General features: G+C 36.9%; 1 protein-coding gene across 3 annotated transcripts in view; it reads right to left on the bottom strand.

The window, feature by feature from the left end:
• Positions 1 to 18,772, bottom strand: part of LOC101360108 (DExD/H-box helicase 60) — a 96,241-nt gene that overhangs the window by 76,141 nt on the left and 1,328 nt on the right. For all 3 annotated transcript variants that reach the window (XR_002825958.1, XM_023742864.1, XM_023742863.1), the window contains exons 2-10: positions 13,702 to 13,811; positions 13,452 to 13,515; positions 12,508 to 12,697; positions 10,409 to 10,750; positions 8,378 to 8,494; positions 5,814 to 5,957; positions 3,982 to 4,140; positions 1,716 to 1,851; positions 769 to 924 (exon numbers count right to left, since the gene is read on the bottom strand). Coding sequence is in view for 2 of the 3 variants with exons in the window: in XM_023742864.1 (XP_023598632.1) it covers positions 769 to 924; positions 1,716 to 1,851; positions 3,982 to 4,140; positions 5,814 to 5,957; positions 8,378 to 8,494; positions 10,409 to 10,750; positions 12,508 to 12,697; positions 13,452 to 13,515; positions 13,702 to 13,705 (1,312 nt within the window). In the remaining variant the exon portion in view is untranslated. The remainder of the gene's footprint in view (positions 1 to 768; positions 925 to 1,715; positions 1,852 to 3,981; positions 4,141 to 5,813; positions 5,958 to 8,377; positions 8,495 to 10,408; positions 10,751 to 12,507; positions 12,698 to 13,451; positions 13,516 to 13,701; positions 13,812 to 18,772) is intronic.

Below are 18,772 nucleotides of genomic sequence, written 5' to 3'. Positions count from 1 at the left end.
TCCCCCATATTCTAAAAAATATCTTTATATCAAAGTATCCTAAGTTCCCAGGAGCCTTCTTCCTCACATTCCTTCTGGGGTGTCCTTGTTTCTGAAATTCATCATCCAGAAATATCTTCCATGATGCTGTGACGATGGATAATCAATTTTTGTTTCTCTGAAAATGTCTATGTTATTTCTTCATTCTTCAATTATATTTTAAGAATTGTACATGATTCCATTATATTTAACTTCTATCGCTGTTATTGGGAAGTCTGTTTTGAGCTTACCTAAAATTATATAAGAAGATGTTTGTTTGGAGTCTCTTATCTCACATTTTAAGTTTTGAATAAAGAGACTTTCTAGTTTATACTGTCATATTTTTGCTAATGGAAGTCACATATATCTGGCTTTTATTAAAAACTGGTACCACTAATTACAAGCAAAACACAGGACACAGTAGAACTGCCCCATACAGTTTTCAAGGCTGTAATCTTCACGGAAGCAGACTGCAACATTTTTCTCCCTGGGGCAGCTGTTGGACTGGAACCTCTGACCTTTTGGTTGGCAGCCAAGCTCTTAACCACTGCATTACCAGGGCTCCTTCTTCAGAATTACAGTCATAACATACTACACCCAGAGATACTACAATAAAGGTAATTTACTTTTATTATTAACATGCATACTGCCAAAAAATGATTTTATACTTTTAACATTGAATTAGTGGTGTTTTCAGATCATTTTGGAAGAATAATGTTTTTATTTCAAATTAATCTAGGAATTTATTACCTTTAATGGGTGAAGGATTCTTTTTGAGAAAATGAAGTTTGGTTGTTCGCAGAGGAAGTGGCTTTCCAACCTCATACCCTTCAACCAGGTTTGACACAGTATTCCAGAGATATTCATACTCCTTTGCAATGGCACTTTCCAAATTCAAATGTAGGCCTACATAACAATTAAAACACTCAATGTTAAAAGTCCTTCCTACACAGACAACAAGCACACATCTTAATTAAATCCGCAGAGCTAAAATGACCGTCAAACAGTGAATTTTCAGTGAGTTCCACGCTGCATCTAAGTAAAAACGTTACTAGTGCTGCCTGTGAGGTTGTAAATTTTTAAAATGTATCTTCTTTTCATATTTGATAACTAAGTTTTAAAATCATAACTATCTTAGCTAATAATGTTGCCCTCAATTGCTGTCGAATTGATTTGAGTTATAGTGATCCCATGTGTGCAGAGTAGAACTGCTCTTTAGGTTTTTCAAGGCTTGTCTTTCAAGGCACCTCTGTGTGGGTTCAAACTGTCAACCTAATTATTTAATTAGGTTAACCAATTTAATTAATATTTAAGTAATTATTTTGATTAATTAAATTAATACTTAATCATTTAATTAAGAGTTTAATGAAAAATTAATTGATATTTCTTTACAATATTAATTAAAGACAGTATCTTGAAGAAATATTATACATGTATTTAAATGAAAACTTCAACTGTTAAAATTATACAGAGATGCCAAACACCCAAAGGTTTTCTTCCAAAAATATTTTGGAATAATATTAGTGAAAAAACGTTTTAAAATAGTACACTCTAATTAAAACTAAACAAAAATTATTTACATATATAAACAAAGACTAGAAGAAGATGCTGAGCTATGTGCTGGAATAACAGTGCTTTTGAAATTTTCAATACTTTATAATGTTCATCTCTGGATAAAAGTATAATCATTTTGGTACCTTGCACATGTTCATTTTCATAGTAAAAAGCAATATTCTTCAGCAAAGGCTCATCACTTAAGTCAGAAAGATGAGTTAAATTCAGATTCTCAAAAATATCTATATTATTTAGGATGAAATGCTCACACCACTTTTTCTGAAAATTGAAAATAAATCCAAGTTATTAACAATTTTCATATTAGCAATAAACCACAGAATGCCTTCAGACACTTCTATAACCCAAATAAAAGGGCTGTTCCATTTCTAATTAATGAAACCCCACTCAGGTTGAGTAGGGATGAAGGTTTCATGGCTTAAAAGATTAAAAAACTCTGTTGCTGTCCTGTAGGGTTGACTACAGGACACAGCAGAACTGCCCCATAGGGTTTCCAAGAAGCACCTGGTGGATTTGAATGGCTGACCTTTTCGTTAGTAGCCGAATTCTTAACCATTACGCCACCAGGGCTCCAAAAGATTAAAGTATAAAATAAAACCAAAACCAAACAAAAAACGAATTTACCCTGAATCGGGGCGATCAGTATTTGACTCTTAATACTTTTTTTCCCCTCACACTGTGATCCACAACGCATCTCTGTTCTTTACTTAGGTTTTAGTATTTTTCAATTTTACTTTTAGGTCAAAAGAGCTTTTTTTTTTTTTTTAAGAGCAATTTTGATTGTTCAGAGATCAAGAAGATGCTGAATCCTTCAAAGAACCGCCTCCACCCATACTTGTGTGCACCTATGGTGTTTATAATCACAAAGCTACGCTCCTACCCAGCACAAGCAGAATGTCTTCACTGCCCACACCTCACACTTCAGAGCAGACATGAGTAAGCAACGCCAGCAAGTGAGAGTCTACTCAGCCTCTCAGTCAATGGCACTGTATGGGGAGTCAGGTTGAGAGGGTGAAAACTGAGGTGATTCTGATCCACCCTCTCTTGATGATGAAACACAAGTTCCTTTCCGAATGGGAACAAGTGATTTCTCTGTATTGCTGTGGAACTCTAAACCAGTGCCATCCCCCAGAAATGTAATACGGACAAGCTGCATATATTAAATTTTCTACAACCAGAAAACCAAACCCATTGCTGTTGAGTCAATTCCGACTCATAGCGACCTGGGTAGAATGGCCCCAAAGGGTTTAATTTTCTACAAGCCACATTTAAAAAAAGAAATTAATTTTAATAGTTTAACTTACTTAACCCAATATATCCAAAATATCATCATTTCACTATGTAATCAGCATAAAATATTAACAAGATATTTTACATTTTTTTCATACTGTTTTTGAAATCCGGTGTGTGTTTTATTCTACCAGCACAACTCAATTCAGGCTACCCATATTTCAAATATTCAACTGTATGAACAGTTACTGTATGAACAGCCCACATTTAACCCCAGGAGTGAGAGGGGCTACACAAAGTTCATGACGAAGTCATTAATATCAAAGGAGGAGGAACCGCCTACCTAGACTGTCGTTTTTATCTACAAACTAAGTAATAAAGACAGAGCGAGAGAAGCATAAAGCAGTGGTTCTCAAACTGCAGCATGCATCAGCCTCACTGGAAAGGTTTGTTAAGACACAGGTCACTGGGCCCCATCCTCAGAGCTTCTGATTCAGTAGGTCTGGGGGAGGCGTAAGAATATACACGTCTAAGACATTCCCAGGTGATGCTGATGCTGTTGGTCCAGGGAACACTGTTTAAGAACCACCTCCAGGTAGGTTTCTCTCCCTGATCCTTCCCATCATGCTACTGGGTAAACAGTCATATGTGGAAACCGCGCGGTACAAATTCTTCATTTTATTCACTTCACACAAGATGTGCCTCTAGTGTGGTCTGCAGGTGTCAAGATTTACATGAAACGTCACAGAACTATTCCTAAAGTCTCCAAGTTTCTCTAAATGTCTTTTATAACGGACGAAAGCAATCAACTAATACACCGATTTCTTCAGTTCCTCTCAAGGACAAAATATGATAGCCACAGACAACCTTCTGTAGCTGACAACACAAAACTCTGATCATGTCAGAGATCTGAGGAAGGAAAAACAAAGAGACTTTTCCCCATAGGTCAGGTATATGTCATGTTCTTTGTCATTACTATAAATACGGCTGTTAAAAATCAGAAAATGATTGATTTAGGCCATGAAACCTTGAAGTCCCCAAAGGACTGACATTGTCCCAATAGAAATCTACTTTTGAAGGTGATTATGGTTTTTATCTATCAAACCATTGAAACAAACAAACAAAACAACAACAAAAAAAACTAATAAAGGGTATATTTACCATTTTAAAGAAAGAATTAACTTCCTTAATCCAATGGGAAGTGATGAATCTAGCACGAGCTCTTTGAGAAAGAGGTAAGTGGAGCAGACAAGCCACACTGAGGCAATGCATTCTACACAAATCCTCCACATTCTGCAGGGCTGGGCAGTTATTAGTCACCTGAATGAAAAAGGAAGGTAGGCCAGAGAACGGGCTATGAAACAGCATTATCAACAGGCAGCACAACAGAAGTGGGCAGCCACATTTTGTTGTGTGGAATTATGTATTATTACATTTTTCAATCTATGCTTTTGAGACAGTCCTTCTCTTTATGCATAAACAACTGCATTTATACAAAAGCGGGAGAAGAGACGTGAGAAATCTCCTGCTTAACAGCAGTCCATATAAAGCATTTTTCAGGAGTTTCCGTTAAGCCAGACTTCAATGAGCGGACCAAAGAGCTAATGAAGTCATGAGGCACACATTGAAGGCTCTATTCCATCTGAGGCATCCTATTTTTAAAGTAAGGTTTAAAATGTCCAGTGTGAGGTAACTAGGATGGCAACATAGCTAAAGAACATATCCACTGAGAAAAAGAGGAAATAAGTGGACATACTTCACATCATGTGACAAACACCTCATACCCATTGCTCCAACTCATAGCGACCCTGTTGGACAGAGTAGAACTCCCCCATAGGGTTTCCAAGGAGCAGCTGGTGGATTCGAACTGCCGACCTTTTGGTTAGCAGCCGAGCTCTTAAACACTATGCCATCAGGGCTCCAAACATGCAGGGTTGTCAGTGAACTGAGACTAGGAGTTACTCAGGTTATCTCGAGAGTGTCAAACAGGGGCTAATGATTAGAAGTTCCAGAGAGATGGATTTGGCTTGGTATCGTTTTGTGTGAGAACAATTAAAAATGGCATGCCTGATCATGTAGAAATGTTTCACTAAAAAAGATTCAAGCACATATTGGTAAACCAAACAGAAAGGAAGCTAGGTAAAAAATGGTGAGTCTTGTCCAATTCTGAAATTGTGGAAAAAAGAGGCAAAACTTCATTTTTTTAAAATAGGAATCTTCAGCCAAGATTCCCCCAGTACTCAGACTGTGTACAAAATAGTAAGTGTACACATGTGTGTGTTTGCAGGCACATGTATGAGCACATCTATGCAGGGTTGAATGCTTAGTTGGGGAGAGAATCCATACTAGTCAACAGACTTGTAATGGGCCTTAGTAGTCAAAAAGAAGGTTATGAACTTTAGAGTCTTTCCAGCTGGAATGACACCAAGACACTAGAGCAGGAATGCTCTTTTAAAAGACAGTTTGTTATTCTGGAACCAAAGCAAGACAGAACTGAGTTCAGTTCAGATTGTGATTTTCTACCCATGATCTCAGGAATGTTACCTGGACTATCTGAGACTCAGTGTTCCCATCTGTGAAACAGGGACAATCATACCTCTATTGAAACACTGTTGTGAGAACTGAATGGCACAATGCTTGTAAAGAGCCCAGAACATAGCAATGTAGTAGGCTCCCAACAAGTGCCAACTTCTTTTCTTCTCATTTCTTTTTTTTTTTTTTGAGTGATTAGACAAATTAGATTAAATATATACTAAGTGAAACACAGCATAAAGCAGTAAAACACTAAATCATATAACAGCACAATAGATGTTTTCTTATAAATTCCAGGTTTTTTCCTAGTTTTGAAAGTTTACATAAATAAATTAGGGAAATAAATGATGAAGTACCAAATGAAGGAAATGGTAGATGAAAATCAATAAAATTGCGTAAGTGGAGAGCCATGGCGATGCCCAGTAAGGTGCTACCAGTCACTCCAGTTGCATCTTAGTTACCTGATCTGACGCGGTCTCCTTTCTGTTCAGTAAAAAATGATGGTACATACTCAACGACAGGAAGCAGGAAGTAACGCAAAGAACACGCCGGATGTCAGATCCTTCTGGCCAGAGCTCCTTAAGCAGAGACAAACTCTTACATGCCTGTCACAGAAGAAAATTTTCAAATGTAATGGTATTTACAAAACAGGAGAAATAATAGTAGAATAGTAGAATACTATGAATAATAAAAATGGAAATTGTATAAAAAGTAAAAATGGAAGACAAAAATGGAAGAATATTTGTATTATCGGAGACCCCGAGGAACAACAACAAAACAACGTAAGTGATCTTATTAGATGAAGCCATAAAGAAAAAATAGAAAGATTTGACTACACAGAACTGTAAATATTTCTGTTAAAAAATGATAAACAAAATTTAAAAAATGGGAAAACAATTACAATTATGTCATGAAACCATTAAAAATTTAAATATGTAAAGAGCGCTTATAAATCAATAAGAAAATGCTTAATAATATAAGGCATGAGCAATCAAAAAAATAAACATAAATATTAATAAAATAAAAAAAATTTTCAGCCCTTTTAGCAATAAAGGAAAAAAAATTAGATACCATATATTTACTTCCAAGTTAGCAAAGTATTTTTAATGATAATAGCACTGGAAATCATGTTGTGAGTCATTTTTCTTATATTTTGCTAATGAGAGTATAAATAGGTCCTACCTGACTGCAAAGCTATTTGGCAAGACATATGACTATCATTAAATATGTTGATACTTTTTGATTATTTAAGTGCTAGGTATCTAGCCCAGGTAAACGATAGAGAATGTACACAAATATTTATGCAACCAGATATTCACCACAGAGTTATTTGTAAGAGTCAATTTTTCAAACAATTTAAACATTAGGGGAATGTTACCCACTGATTAAAAATTAAGTCACCTTATATTCCAATGCAAGACTCTATGTTAGTCACAGGATACTTTTATATTTTTCCAATTCTATCATACATTTTCATAAAATTAATACATCTATACATGCATGCATACATACGTAAATACTTACATATATACATATATATATTACATATATATTTTTGGGACTTCCGTACAGTTGAAGACAATACAGTCTGTAGTAGTCTACTTCCCATGAACTCCATTCCAAATGACATACAGTATTTTTATAATTACAAATAACTTGAGCAGAGAAAATAATAATGGTGCAAAATAACTGTGTGTAATAAATCATCAACAAAGTCCAGGTCTGCAATCCCTCATACTCCTGCCCCACTTCAAGGCTTTGTAGTGGCCAAAGAGAGATGGAGCAAACTGCAGGAAACGCAGAGGAGGGACGCTGGCAAAAAGTGAATTGGAATAACCACTAGAAAGGTTAAAGCTATCTTCAGCCCAGAAATATTTAAAAAGGAATCAGGCAGAATGGAGCACAGACTAAAGGAAGGAACTTCAATGGATGTACAATGTAAAGGGTTATTTAGCATATAAGGGACAGAACAAACGGTTTAAAGAGACAGATACCATATAAAGGGCCAAACATATGATTTAAGGAATCAAGACTCAATTTTAAAAAGTAAGCGTGAGTTAAAAGGATGTTGTTATTATTGCTGTGTGCAGTTGAGTCAATTCCGACCCATAGCGACCCTACAGGATGGAGTAGAACTGCCCCCATAGGATTTCCTAAGCTGCAATCTCTATGGAAGCAGACCATCAGGTCTTTTCTCCCATGGTTTCTCCCATGGTTAAGGGGCGGGGGAAGGTGGTGCATGTACCTAAAAGGAAGGGAGAAGTATCCTTTAGTAATCAAGTAGTGAAGGGGAGGGAAAAACAAAGGAGAATATTTTGGGCTCTGAGAGATGAAAGAAAACCACAAAATCAGAGAACTCACAACACCTCATCCTCCACCGAAATAAATAACCCAACAGACAAAAATCATGTCAATCATGCCTGAACTTTGCTAGACAGACAGGAAAGGGCATCATTAAATTACAAATCTTTTAACACATCTTGATGTCATAAAAATAAGTAAAAGGAAAGAAGAATACTTAGAGGACTAATGAAAAAAAATTTCACACAAATCAACAGGAAAATCTATTCCACCACCATTAAAAAAATTTAATACCCACCACAAAGCAAAAGAACTATCTAACTCTAACTAAAGCTTAGTTAACAGTATTGTACCCACTGCTGTCGAGTCAATTCTGACTCATAGCGCCCCTAGAGGACAGAGTAGACCTGCCCTACAGCGTTTCCAAGGTTGTAATTTTCATGGAAGCCAACTGCCACATCCTTCTCCCACGCAGCAGCTGGTGGGTTGGAACTCACGACCTTTTCGTTAGCAGCCAGCGTTTCACTACCGGGTAACAAGAGCTCCTTTGATAGTATTGTACCAATGTTAACGTCCCGGTTTGGATCAAGGTACCGCAGCCATGTAAGAAGTTAACCTTAGGAGAAGCTGCGTGAGGGGAATACAGGAACTCTACTATTTTTGCAACTTTTGTGTAATTAAAAAATTAGTTTAAAATAAAAAGGTTTCTAAAAAGTTTCAGTACCTCTTCCATCATATTTGTCCATGTAACATCTCTAAAAAGAGGTGCTAATGTTAAAACTCTACTGTCTTCCAATTGTTCCATCAGGGTTTTGTAAGCACCTTCCACCATCTTTTCACTCTGGAAAAGGGAGGAAAGTCACATAAACGGTCATAAATAAAATATTTAATTATTTTCTAGCTATAGAAAATCAGATATCTGTTACAATTATGTTACAATATATTTCTAAGTAAAAAAGAAATCCACTCATGTAACTGCATAGTCAACAATGTTTTTAAAGCCTGCTGAAAAGCACTAATTTCTCTTTGCTACATTAATTTTTGTCTAGGGATATAGTGCATTTAAGATTTGAACAGTTTCAAGGAGGTATAATTACTATAACATAACATTGACTCATTTTAAGTGTATAAATCAGTGATTTTTCATAAATTTACAGAATTGTACAACCCTCACCACAATCTAATTTTAGAGTATTTCCAACATTACAAAAAGAAACACTGTACCCATTAAGGGCATTATATTTTTTATTACGAACATTTTCAAGCATGCATATAAATTAAGAATAACATATTTTTTCCCCAGGTACCTGTCAGCCAGCAACAGCCATTATCAACACACAATGATTTTTAATTGTATTTCACAGTCCTCAAACCGATAAATGAAATAACCTTGTTGAGTATTCAATAAATTAGGATATAAATTATTTTATCAAAAAATACATTCCTCAATTTAAAAAAAAAAAATTCTTCTTAAGGAGAGATTGGGTAGGATGTTTGTAAAGCACTCTTAAAACTCAGATTCAAGAACTGCTCTAACAGAACAGAAGATCAATTGACAACGGTAGTTTCTCCCAGTATAAAACTGAATCCTTGGACCATTTCTGTTCACAGTGGGCAAGCTGAGCTGGAAATAGTTTCATGATAGGAGTGCAAACTAAGGCAAAATAACGACCATATCACATTTCATGACAACTACTGGATATCTCCAAACACGATGAGCCGTGTCACACAATTATCAAAGAGTACAAATGCTAATTGATTCAAAAATCATTTTGATAAGATATAGAATTATCTTTATATTCAGAATTCACTGTAACTAGTGAAAATCAAAACAAAAACTAACTTTATTCACGAAGTCAGCATGCATTTTTTACTCTCAAAATTTCAATAGAGCAATTATCAAATATACAAATATAGCAAAACAGTAAGATCATCGAACTAAAATTCTAAATACTTTGAAAATTCTACGGAATAACTTAATACTAAAAAATAAAATTATCTCATTTGTTTTTTCCTTCTCCATTAAGCTTCTTCACTGTTTTATCATTAAAGGTCACCACGTTAACCATCATTTCACTAGTGTGTCTAAGCAGCAGAGACATAACCTTTGCCTCCAGTTCAATGCACTTCTGGCCTTCATTGGCTTGGAAGCAGCATATGACAAAGCAATTAAACACAAAAGGATTGGAGTCTGCATCTTTCCAAATCATTTCTCTATTACTCATTTACTGTTGGTCAGGAGTGAATGACTCATACAAGTACCCATTTCCTCATCTGTAAAACAGACCAAACTAACACAGCTACCTTAGAAGACTGTCATAAAGGGGCTAAATAAAGTAATTCAAGGGAAATACCAAGGACTACCGTTACAATAATAAAAACCAAAGCCAAACCCACTGCTGTCAAGATGATCCCGACTCATAGCAACCCTGTAGGACAGAGTTGAACTGCCCCATAGGGTTTCCAAGGCTGTAAATCTTTACAGAAGCAGACTGCCATGTCTTTCTCCCATGGTAGCGGCTGGTGGGTTCAAATCACCGACCTTTCAGTTAGCAGCTGAGTGCTTTAACCACTGTACCACCAGGGCTCCGTTATAGCAACAGTGCTCAATAAATGACTACTTTCTAATTGTTATTACTTTTATTCACTTCTCTGTTAGACCTGTGATAATTTCCACAGAAGAAGAACATTGAACCAAGTCATTAGGAAATTCTGTAAAATCCCAGGAGAAAATTGCCAATGAGCTATACATTACCTTCTTGAAAAACGTTTGGTTTTTATACTTGCTTGGCATAAGGTACGCATAAAGTCGGAGAATATCAGAGACTTGTCCTGAAGAAAGCACAACATGGACCTTCATTGCCCAGGACTGTATGATTAAAAAGTTGAAAAGGTGTGTCTGTACATCATTCAGGCCTTCCTCTGAAACTATCAGGAAATACGGGTAACGCTCTTCCAAGAAACATTTCCACTCTTGTGATAAGCATCCTGAAAATTCAGTTTGCACATCAATGGTGGTATTACGCTGAAGATGAAGAATTAAAGCGCTTCTCAAAGGAAGAAGTTCAGGAAAACTGATATATGCATATTCAGCATCCTGTGGGGTAGAAGCGAGTACATTATTTTGAAATTATCACTTAATAGTTCACTAGTTTAGTTGGTTAACACATATCGTTAAAGGTGTTAAAGGAATAGGATCCAACCCAGTTTTGTTCTGGTTTAAAGTCAGGAAATAGACTCCTAAGCCTTGACTGTCATTTCAACCAATATATGCCATAAACCACAATTTGGATCACGTCTGTTCCTTAAAACAGGTACAGAGTACTCAGGGTTTATCACACTTTTCTTTCCCACTCTCTAATTCTTTTCCTCGCCAATCTCAATTCAAAAAGAAAAGGGACAGAAAAATCTAAAAATAAAATACAAAAAACAAACAAAAAATCTGTTGCCATCAAGTCAATTCCAACTCACAGTGACCCTACAGGACAGAGTAGAACTGTCCCATAGGTTTTCCAAGGAGCAGCTGGTGGATTCGAACTGCCGACCTTTTGGTTAGCAGCTCTAGCTCTTAACCACTGCCCCACCAGGGCTCCAAAAAAAATTAAACAGTGGATACAAATTATCTGGAGTGGGAAGCTGAGGTGGATGTCTTTGTTAGGGAGGATTGTTGCAGGTCATCGTGCCTCTTCTTCATTAAGCAGCAGAGGTTTTTCTCAGCAGACCAAAATCTGTCATTCATTAAGCTTGATTATAAACATTAGATCAGTGTCCTGGCTCGTTACTCAGAACATTACTTGCAACTAGCAACAATGTTCAAAAAATAATAATAATCTGTATTACAAAATGATTGAACAGATGCATACCAAAATCCTCAAGAGTAATACATGGGTTACCTTTAGGAATAGGATGGGAAGAGCATAGTAATGGTTATATACATATCTGTGATGGTGAATTTCATGTATCAATTTAACTAGGCTATGATTCCCAGGGGTTTGGCCAAACATGAGTCTAACTGCTGTTCCACAGCATAATGTGATGTAATGATCTTCTACAATGTAAACTAATATAATCAATTAATCAGTTGAAAAGAGACTTTCCTAAATATGTGGTCTGCCTCCAGACTATAAATAGATATTTTGGCAGAACTTTCTCTTTCTTCACTATGCACTATGCCCTTGACCTACAATCTTGGAACATAAGCTTGCAGGAATCTCCAGCCAACAGCCTGACCTAAAGATTTGGGACTTGCCCATTCCCCCACAATCCTGTGAGCCAAATCCCTGAAGTAAATCAATCAATGTGTGTGTGTGTGTTTCTCTCATATATATATATTTTTTCACTGATTCTGTTTCTCTAGAGAAACTTAAGACAATAATATCTGTACTTAAATGGCTGACATTTGGTTGAATTATACCATAATTTTAAAAAAGAAAAACAAGACATGGTATTCTCTTGGGGATATTCACTAAAGAGTAAAGAGTAATGAAGCCGGTTAGTGAGTCTGCCGTTCTTTTGGGCTCAAATAAATTAACTGCTGAGGTCTGAAGATAAAAGTAATTCTCAAGAGTTGGAGGACTAGAATCCAGAAGTGAACCAGGCTGCTGTTGAGATTCCTTGTGCTCTGGGTCCTTACAACATATTTCACCATTATCAGTAAAAGATAATGTTAAATGTGATAATCTCTGCAATACCAGGATTCTGAGTAACGTTTTTCTATTCTTCTCTTTAAAATTTCTGGATTTTTATAGATATAGTTCACTTTGTAACAAGAAAATATTACTTATAATTTAGTGGGTTTTAGTTTTTTTTCTCCTATCATAGAAAATAATTCAGCTCTCAACTGTTACAGGTTACCTTGAAGAAAACGATGGCAAATTGTCCTCCCTTACTCTTAAGATCCACAAGATAGCGTTCCACCAGATAGAAGAAGTGGAGATTCTGCCCCCAGTTTAATGATTTCTCACGTAGGCATGTGATAAGTAGTGAATCTCCATCAATCAGAAAAAATTCAGATTCAACAAAATCATTGAATAAACTGGAATATCTAAAATAAAAGACAAAAATCACATATAGATTAAATAATTCCCAGTAAAAGTAGCGGCACTGTTATTATTATCCCATGATTATTATGATCAACAACTGAAGTTGTTAATTATCTGATGACAGGCTGTATGCTAAGGCTTTTCAAATATATTCATATGCACAACTATCCTTCACTGGAAGAAGGTAGGATCATTACCATTTTATAGATAAGTAAACATAGGCTCAGAAAGATAGGGCAAATTATCCAAGGCCACGGGGCATTGTCTGGATAGTACTCAAGAATACCTGACTTTAGTATCTGTATTCTGAATATAAAACTGGAAATCAGTTGCTGTGAATTGACTCATGACAACACCACGTGTGTCAGAGTAGAACTGGGTTCCATAGGGTTTTCAAGGGCTGATTTTTCAAAAGTAGATCACCAGGCCTTTCTTCCCACTCTGAGCAGACTTGAATCTTCAACCTTTCAGTTAGCAGCTGAGCACCCTACCCATTTGCATCACCTGAGGACTTATTCTGAATATAGAAGGTATTACATTACCTTATTACTTCATCAATCTCATCCCTTTATGAAGCAATACGTCCGTTGATAGCCATGGGTAAATGAAGCAAGAACAAACTTTTTCCACCACCACCAAACAACTCTAAAAAGGCTATCTTGAGAGATAAAATATATCTCTAAGGACAAATAAGATATACAGGGAATATGATTTCCCAACTCTTTATTTATTACTTATTACTACCAAAATACTCACTCGGCTTTTGGTATTTCCTCCAAAATTAACTGTGAAATTTTCTTTAAAAACTTTGTGTATTTTTCTAAACATAAAAAGGAGAGAAAGAAAAGGGATTATTTTCAAACATCAATACTTTTTAATGAAGCTATCATTTGGTTATTATTTGGGCAAAAAGAAACAGTAATACAATTATTTTAATTCCATTAAATCTGTGTAGCTCACATAATCATTGTTTTATAATCTATAAAAATTATATATTGAAAGTTACCCATTCTTGCTGCTCTATGAGCCTCTGGTCATAACCGGTAAATATTAAGTATAGCAAGTTTTCTTTACTTCAGCACCTTTAAATGGCAGTTATTAATAAAAATGGCAAACCTGCAATAAAAGAAGAAAAAATAAAAAATGCATTTATTCCTTCAACAAATATATATTGAATGATCACTGTATGTTAAGTAAAATGTTATTGTTGTTGTTACTTGTAGTTGAGTTGAATCCAACTCATGGTGACCCAATGTATTACAGAGTAGAACTGCTTCATAGGGTTTTTCTGGCTGTAATCTTAACGGACTTTTCTTCCATGGTACCACTGGGTGGGTTCAGACTGCCAATCTTTAGGTTAGCAGTCAAACACAAACCATGGGGAAACTGAGCACCACCTTGGGAAATGTTAGGCACTGGGAATACAAGAATGAACAAAAGTTAACATGATATTAGTCCTCATGGGCTTACAAGGACTTAAAATCTATCAGATAATAATAAACACAATAGAAAACTGCACATGGACTAAGTCAAAGAGGTCAGAGGACACTTCCCTAAAGAAGTAATGCTTGAGCTGAGTTAAGTTCTGAAGGCTAAAGCAAGAATTAATTAAGCAAAAAAAAAAAAAAAAGAGAGAGAGAGAAAATAACTTCACAGGCAGACGGAATACTAAATGCAAAAATCATGTATCATGAAGGTGTGTGGATGAAACCAGGCCCCCAGAAGAAGCCATTGTGGCTGGAGTAGAGAGAGTGAAGGGAAGCACTACCTCTGCTAAAGAGGTCTAAAGAAATAGAAGGACATGCTGAGCCTTTAAGGGCACATTATAGAATTTTTTTTTTTCTTCATAAGTGAAATAAAAAATAAGCAATTGATGGGTTTTAATCAGGTGGTATTATGATTAGCTTTGTATTTGAAAAGATTACTCTGGCTAAGGTATATAGGGAGCCCTGGTGGCACAGTGGTTAAGAGCTTGGCTGCTAACCAAAAGGTCGGCAGTTAATCCACCTTGGAAACCCTATGGGGAAGTTCTACTCTGTCCTATAGGGTAGCTATGATTCAGAACGGACTCAATGGCACCTAACAACAACAACAACAACAACAAGGTATAGAAAATAGAAAGGGCAGAAGCAAAGTTCAAATTCCTGTTGGTAGAGAGAAAGTTGCTGTCCAGGAGAATAACTTGGTAATTTTGTGTAATACAGGCCGTCCCCAGATTATGAATGAGTTCCGTTCCTAAATCTGACTTTACGTCGAATTTGTAGTAAGCTGGAACAGTTAGATATAGTTCGTATCTAACATCGGTTAGTCAAATGTTTGTCTTAGTGTACAGTATATAGTGTAACTTTCTATGCGTAAAAAACAGTAAAGGAACACCTCCAGATAAACTAAAAAATCTTTAACATAATAATACAGTAATAATAATCATGTTTTGATGTGTGCCAAAGTAGTGTCCATTTGTTATTACTAACTATTGTATGTACCTCAAATTTTTAATATAATAGGCTTTACGGGGGTTGGTTTGTAACCATGGATTATACATAAGTCGGATGCTGATAACTTGGGGACTGACTGTATGATTTAATGACAGGTTGATCTAATAGAGCTAGAGATATGTGGATTTATTTGAGGGACACTTAATAGATGAGTTTGATTTAACTTTGGAATAGATTGGATATGGGTGGACAGGAGAGGACAGAGGGGGCTGTCAGGGATGACTCAGGATTCTATCTTATGCAACAGATGGATGACTAAGTCATTCCATGGATAGAGAACTTTGGAACAAGGCTACATTTCAGGGAAAAATTATGAATTCATTTGCGTACTGCCTGAGTTTGAGTTGCTTTGGGTTACCATAGAACATGTCACATAAGCAGTTGAATATATAGGTCTAAAGTCAAACACAAGGTCTGCGTGGGATCTGAATTGTGAGTCATTTGTGTATTAATGGTAACTGAGGTCCTTGGTATAGATGAACTTGCTTGGACAGAAGCATAGACAGCATCATGGGAAAAGACAACCGAAAGTCCAGTCTTGAGGATCACTAATATTTAATAAATGGCAGGAGAGAAAAGAGTCTTCAAGAGTAACTGAGAAAGAACTACCAAAGACGTAGAAGAGAATGTACTTGAGTGATATGTCATGGAAACCAATTACTGAGACATTCCTCAAATATACCAGTGACAGGACTTTGAAACATTAAATATGTAGATAGATATAGAGGTTCATGCCCTTAAGGAACATATAATAGGGAGACACACACTGATATGAAATATTAAAATAATAATGCAAAGAAGTATATGACTGTAAAAATGAGTACACTCATAAGAAAAAGAAATAATTGTAAGCTGGGGTGGTTAGGAAAGACTTAATGAAGATATATCCATTCACCCAGTTAGTCCACCTTTTCTCAAAAACGTATAGAGCATCTACTCATCACCAAGCATTGTACTTGCTGCAACGTATGCAAAAATGCATCAACTATGGTCCTGTTCCCTTACAACCTGGTGAAGATTTACAGAGAATTACTAAACACTATAACGTGTTGAGTCCTCTGGCGGAACTGGCACAGCAAGCCATCAGAGAAGTGAGGAGTTCCTCAGTCAGATGGGAGGGGTTGGGTACTGTGTTCTGAGAACAAGTTGAAAAGTTGAAGAATCATGGAAGTGTGCTGGGGAAGGTAAGAGATACAGAGGATGTCATTCCATGTAGCAGAAACCGCACCAGTTTAATGCACAGAAAGATGAGACTACTTGACATGGTTGAGATTCTGCAGGTTGTTCTGCATGGCACAGCACGTGGTGACTTGATTGGAGACGAGGTTGAAAAGACAGGTATGGAACAGATTATAAAGGATCTTGTGTCCATGTAAGGAGGTTGGACATTTTTCTGAAAACTCTCTGCCATTCAGCCTATGAAATTCTCAACCTCACTAATTGCATGGGAAACACTGTTGTCATTCAGTTGTCCATACTGTACCAAGCTCTGATGGAGAAAAGATGAGTCAGGAGAATGGAGCAGACAAGAGAAAAGTAAGCCCAAGGATGTTAAGAAGGGAGGAAAGTTTCCAAAAAAAATAGTGTTAAGGTTCCACAAGATGAAATAAATCATACATGCCCACATGTTCAAGAGGCCTTTAGTACAGGGATGGATGACCCAATAAGCAGAGTACACATGGGCTTACTTGTGTTTACGTGCTAATCCGTAGCGCACAATTTCAACTGATGTGTGGTGAAACCCACGTGAAATTGTACGTACAGATTAGTAAGTAAACACAAGTAAGCCTGTGCGTACCCTGCTCATTGGGTATCTGCCCCTGTCTTAGTATCCCAGGAATATTTTTTGTGGCACTCCTACGACAAAATAAATATGTAAAAACTAGTTTCACTTACTGGGTGGTTAGGTGCAAACAAATTAATAAATATTTATGTCTTAACAACTAAGTGTTTGAAAAAATATAATAAACATAAATAGAAAGAAAAAAGTTTATTATTATTATTAAATAACCACAATTACTAAAGAGATGTGTGCACTGTTGGGCAATGAACATCTTTTCCATAACAGTCATTGGGGCAAAATAAACCAGTTGCCAGTGAGTGGACTCTGACTCAGGGCCACCTTACATGTGTGTCAGAGTAGAACTGTGCTCCACTGGGTTTTCAACGGCTGATATTTTTTCTCCCCAGAAGCAGATTGCCTGGTATCAGCAGCTTAGCTCCTTAACCATTTGCACTATTCAGGGACTACTCTGAAGGAAGGAAGGAAGGAAGACAGCCATATTAGAATTACTAGATACTAGAAACAAAAAAAGCATTAAAAAGAAGAAACCAGATGAAATGAACAGGTGATTCAGGGAGAGAATAAACTTTCAAAAAAGTCTAATTAAGTCTTCTCAACTAAAATGATAATATCTAATAAAATAATAACAGACTACTACAGCAAAATACGTAAATAAAACAAAATAAAATGAGAAGAGCTCATAAAAATTCAAAACATAATTTTAGAAAAAAAATCAGCAGACAGATCAATAAAATGGGCATGGTGAACTCCAAGCTGGTGATCTGGTGGTCAAAGTCCAAGAAATGTCTTAGAAGACAGAAGAAAAAGACCAAGAAATGGGAAAAGAGAAAGTTCTAAGAATTATAGAGGGTGGATCAAATAGTTCTAAAGCCATGTAAAAATAATTCCAGGAGAGAACTAAGATTCCAGAGTGGGATGACGATAATGGAAAAATGGGGGCATAAATTATCAATCTTTAAATGCACCTTTATAAACAAAAGCATAAACAAAAGAAATTTTTAGGGGAGGGACAGTCCATTCTGGGGAAATGATAAATGCTGGTTTAGGTAAGGAAATCCTGGTGGGAGAGCGGTTAAGAGCGACGGCTGCTACCCAAAAGGCTGGCAGTTCAAATCCACCAGGCGCTCCTTGGAAACCCTACGGGCAGTTCTACCCTGTCCTATAGGGTCACTATGAGTCAAAATCGACTCCATGGCAATGGGTTTTTGATTTAGGTGAAGGAAGTGTTCTGCTTTCGGGACAGGCGGAGAAACACATTCCTGCAGTGAATGTCTAGGTTTCACTGGCTGTGCTCATATGTGAATCCCCTTACTTTCTCCTCAATATCCCTAATCCCCAACGCACCTAACCCCCCCCCCCAACTTGAAGGGAAACAAACAAACAAAAAAAAAAAACAGTCCAGTCCATTTTGTCTCACAGCGACCCTATAGGACAGGGTAGAACTGCCCCATAGGGTTTCCAAAGCTGTAAATCTTTAGAAAGCAGACCGCCACATCTTTCTCCCGCAGAACGCAGAGCGGCTCACGGCTTCCAACTGCCAACCCTTCCTTTCGGTTAACAGCCGAGCGCTTACCCACTGCGCCACCAGGACTCCTTGCCCCATGAAGGGAGTCCGTTAAAAGCCTGAACAGACCCCCACCCACCCCCCGGTTTTTCAAACCACAGCGCAGTCAGCAGCAGACATCCCCGTCCTCTGCCTTTGCTCACTTCGGGTCTCCTCACGGCTGCAGAGGGCCCTGCTCCGCGCCTTGGAGACCTCATTGGACGCCCCGGGCAGC

The sequence above is a fragment of the Trichechus manatus genome, unplaced genomic scaffold (assembly GCF_000243295.1).
Source record: "Trichechus manatus latirostris isolate Lorelei unplaced genomic scaffold, TriManLat1.0 scaffold00220, whole genome shotgun sequence".
Classification (NCBI taxonomy): domain Eukaryota; kingdom Metazoa; phylum Chordata; class Mammalia; order Sirenia; family Trichechidae; genus Trichechus; species Trichechus manatus.
The sequence above is the reverse complement of the archived record's forward strand: the minus strand, read 5'-3'. Positions and strand labels throughout refer to the sequence as shown.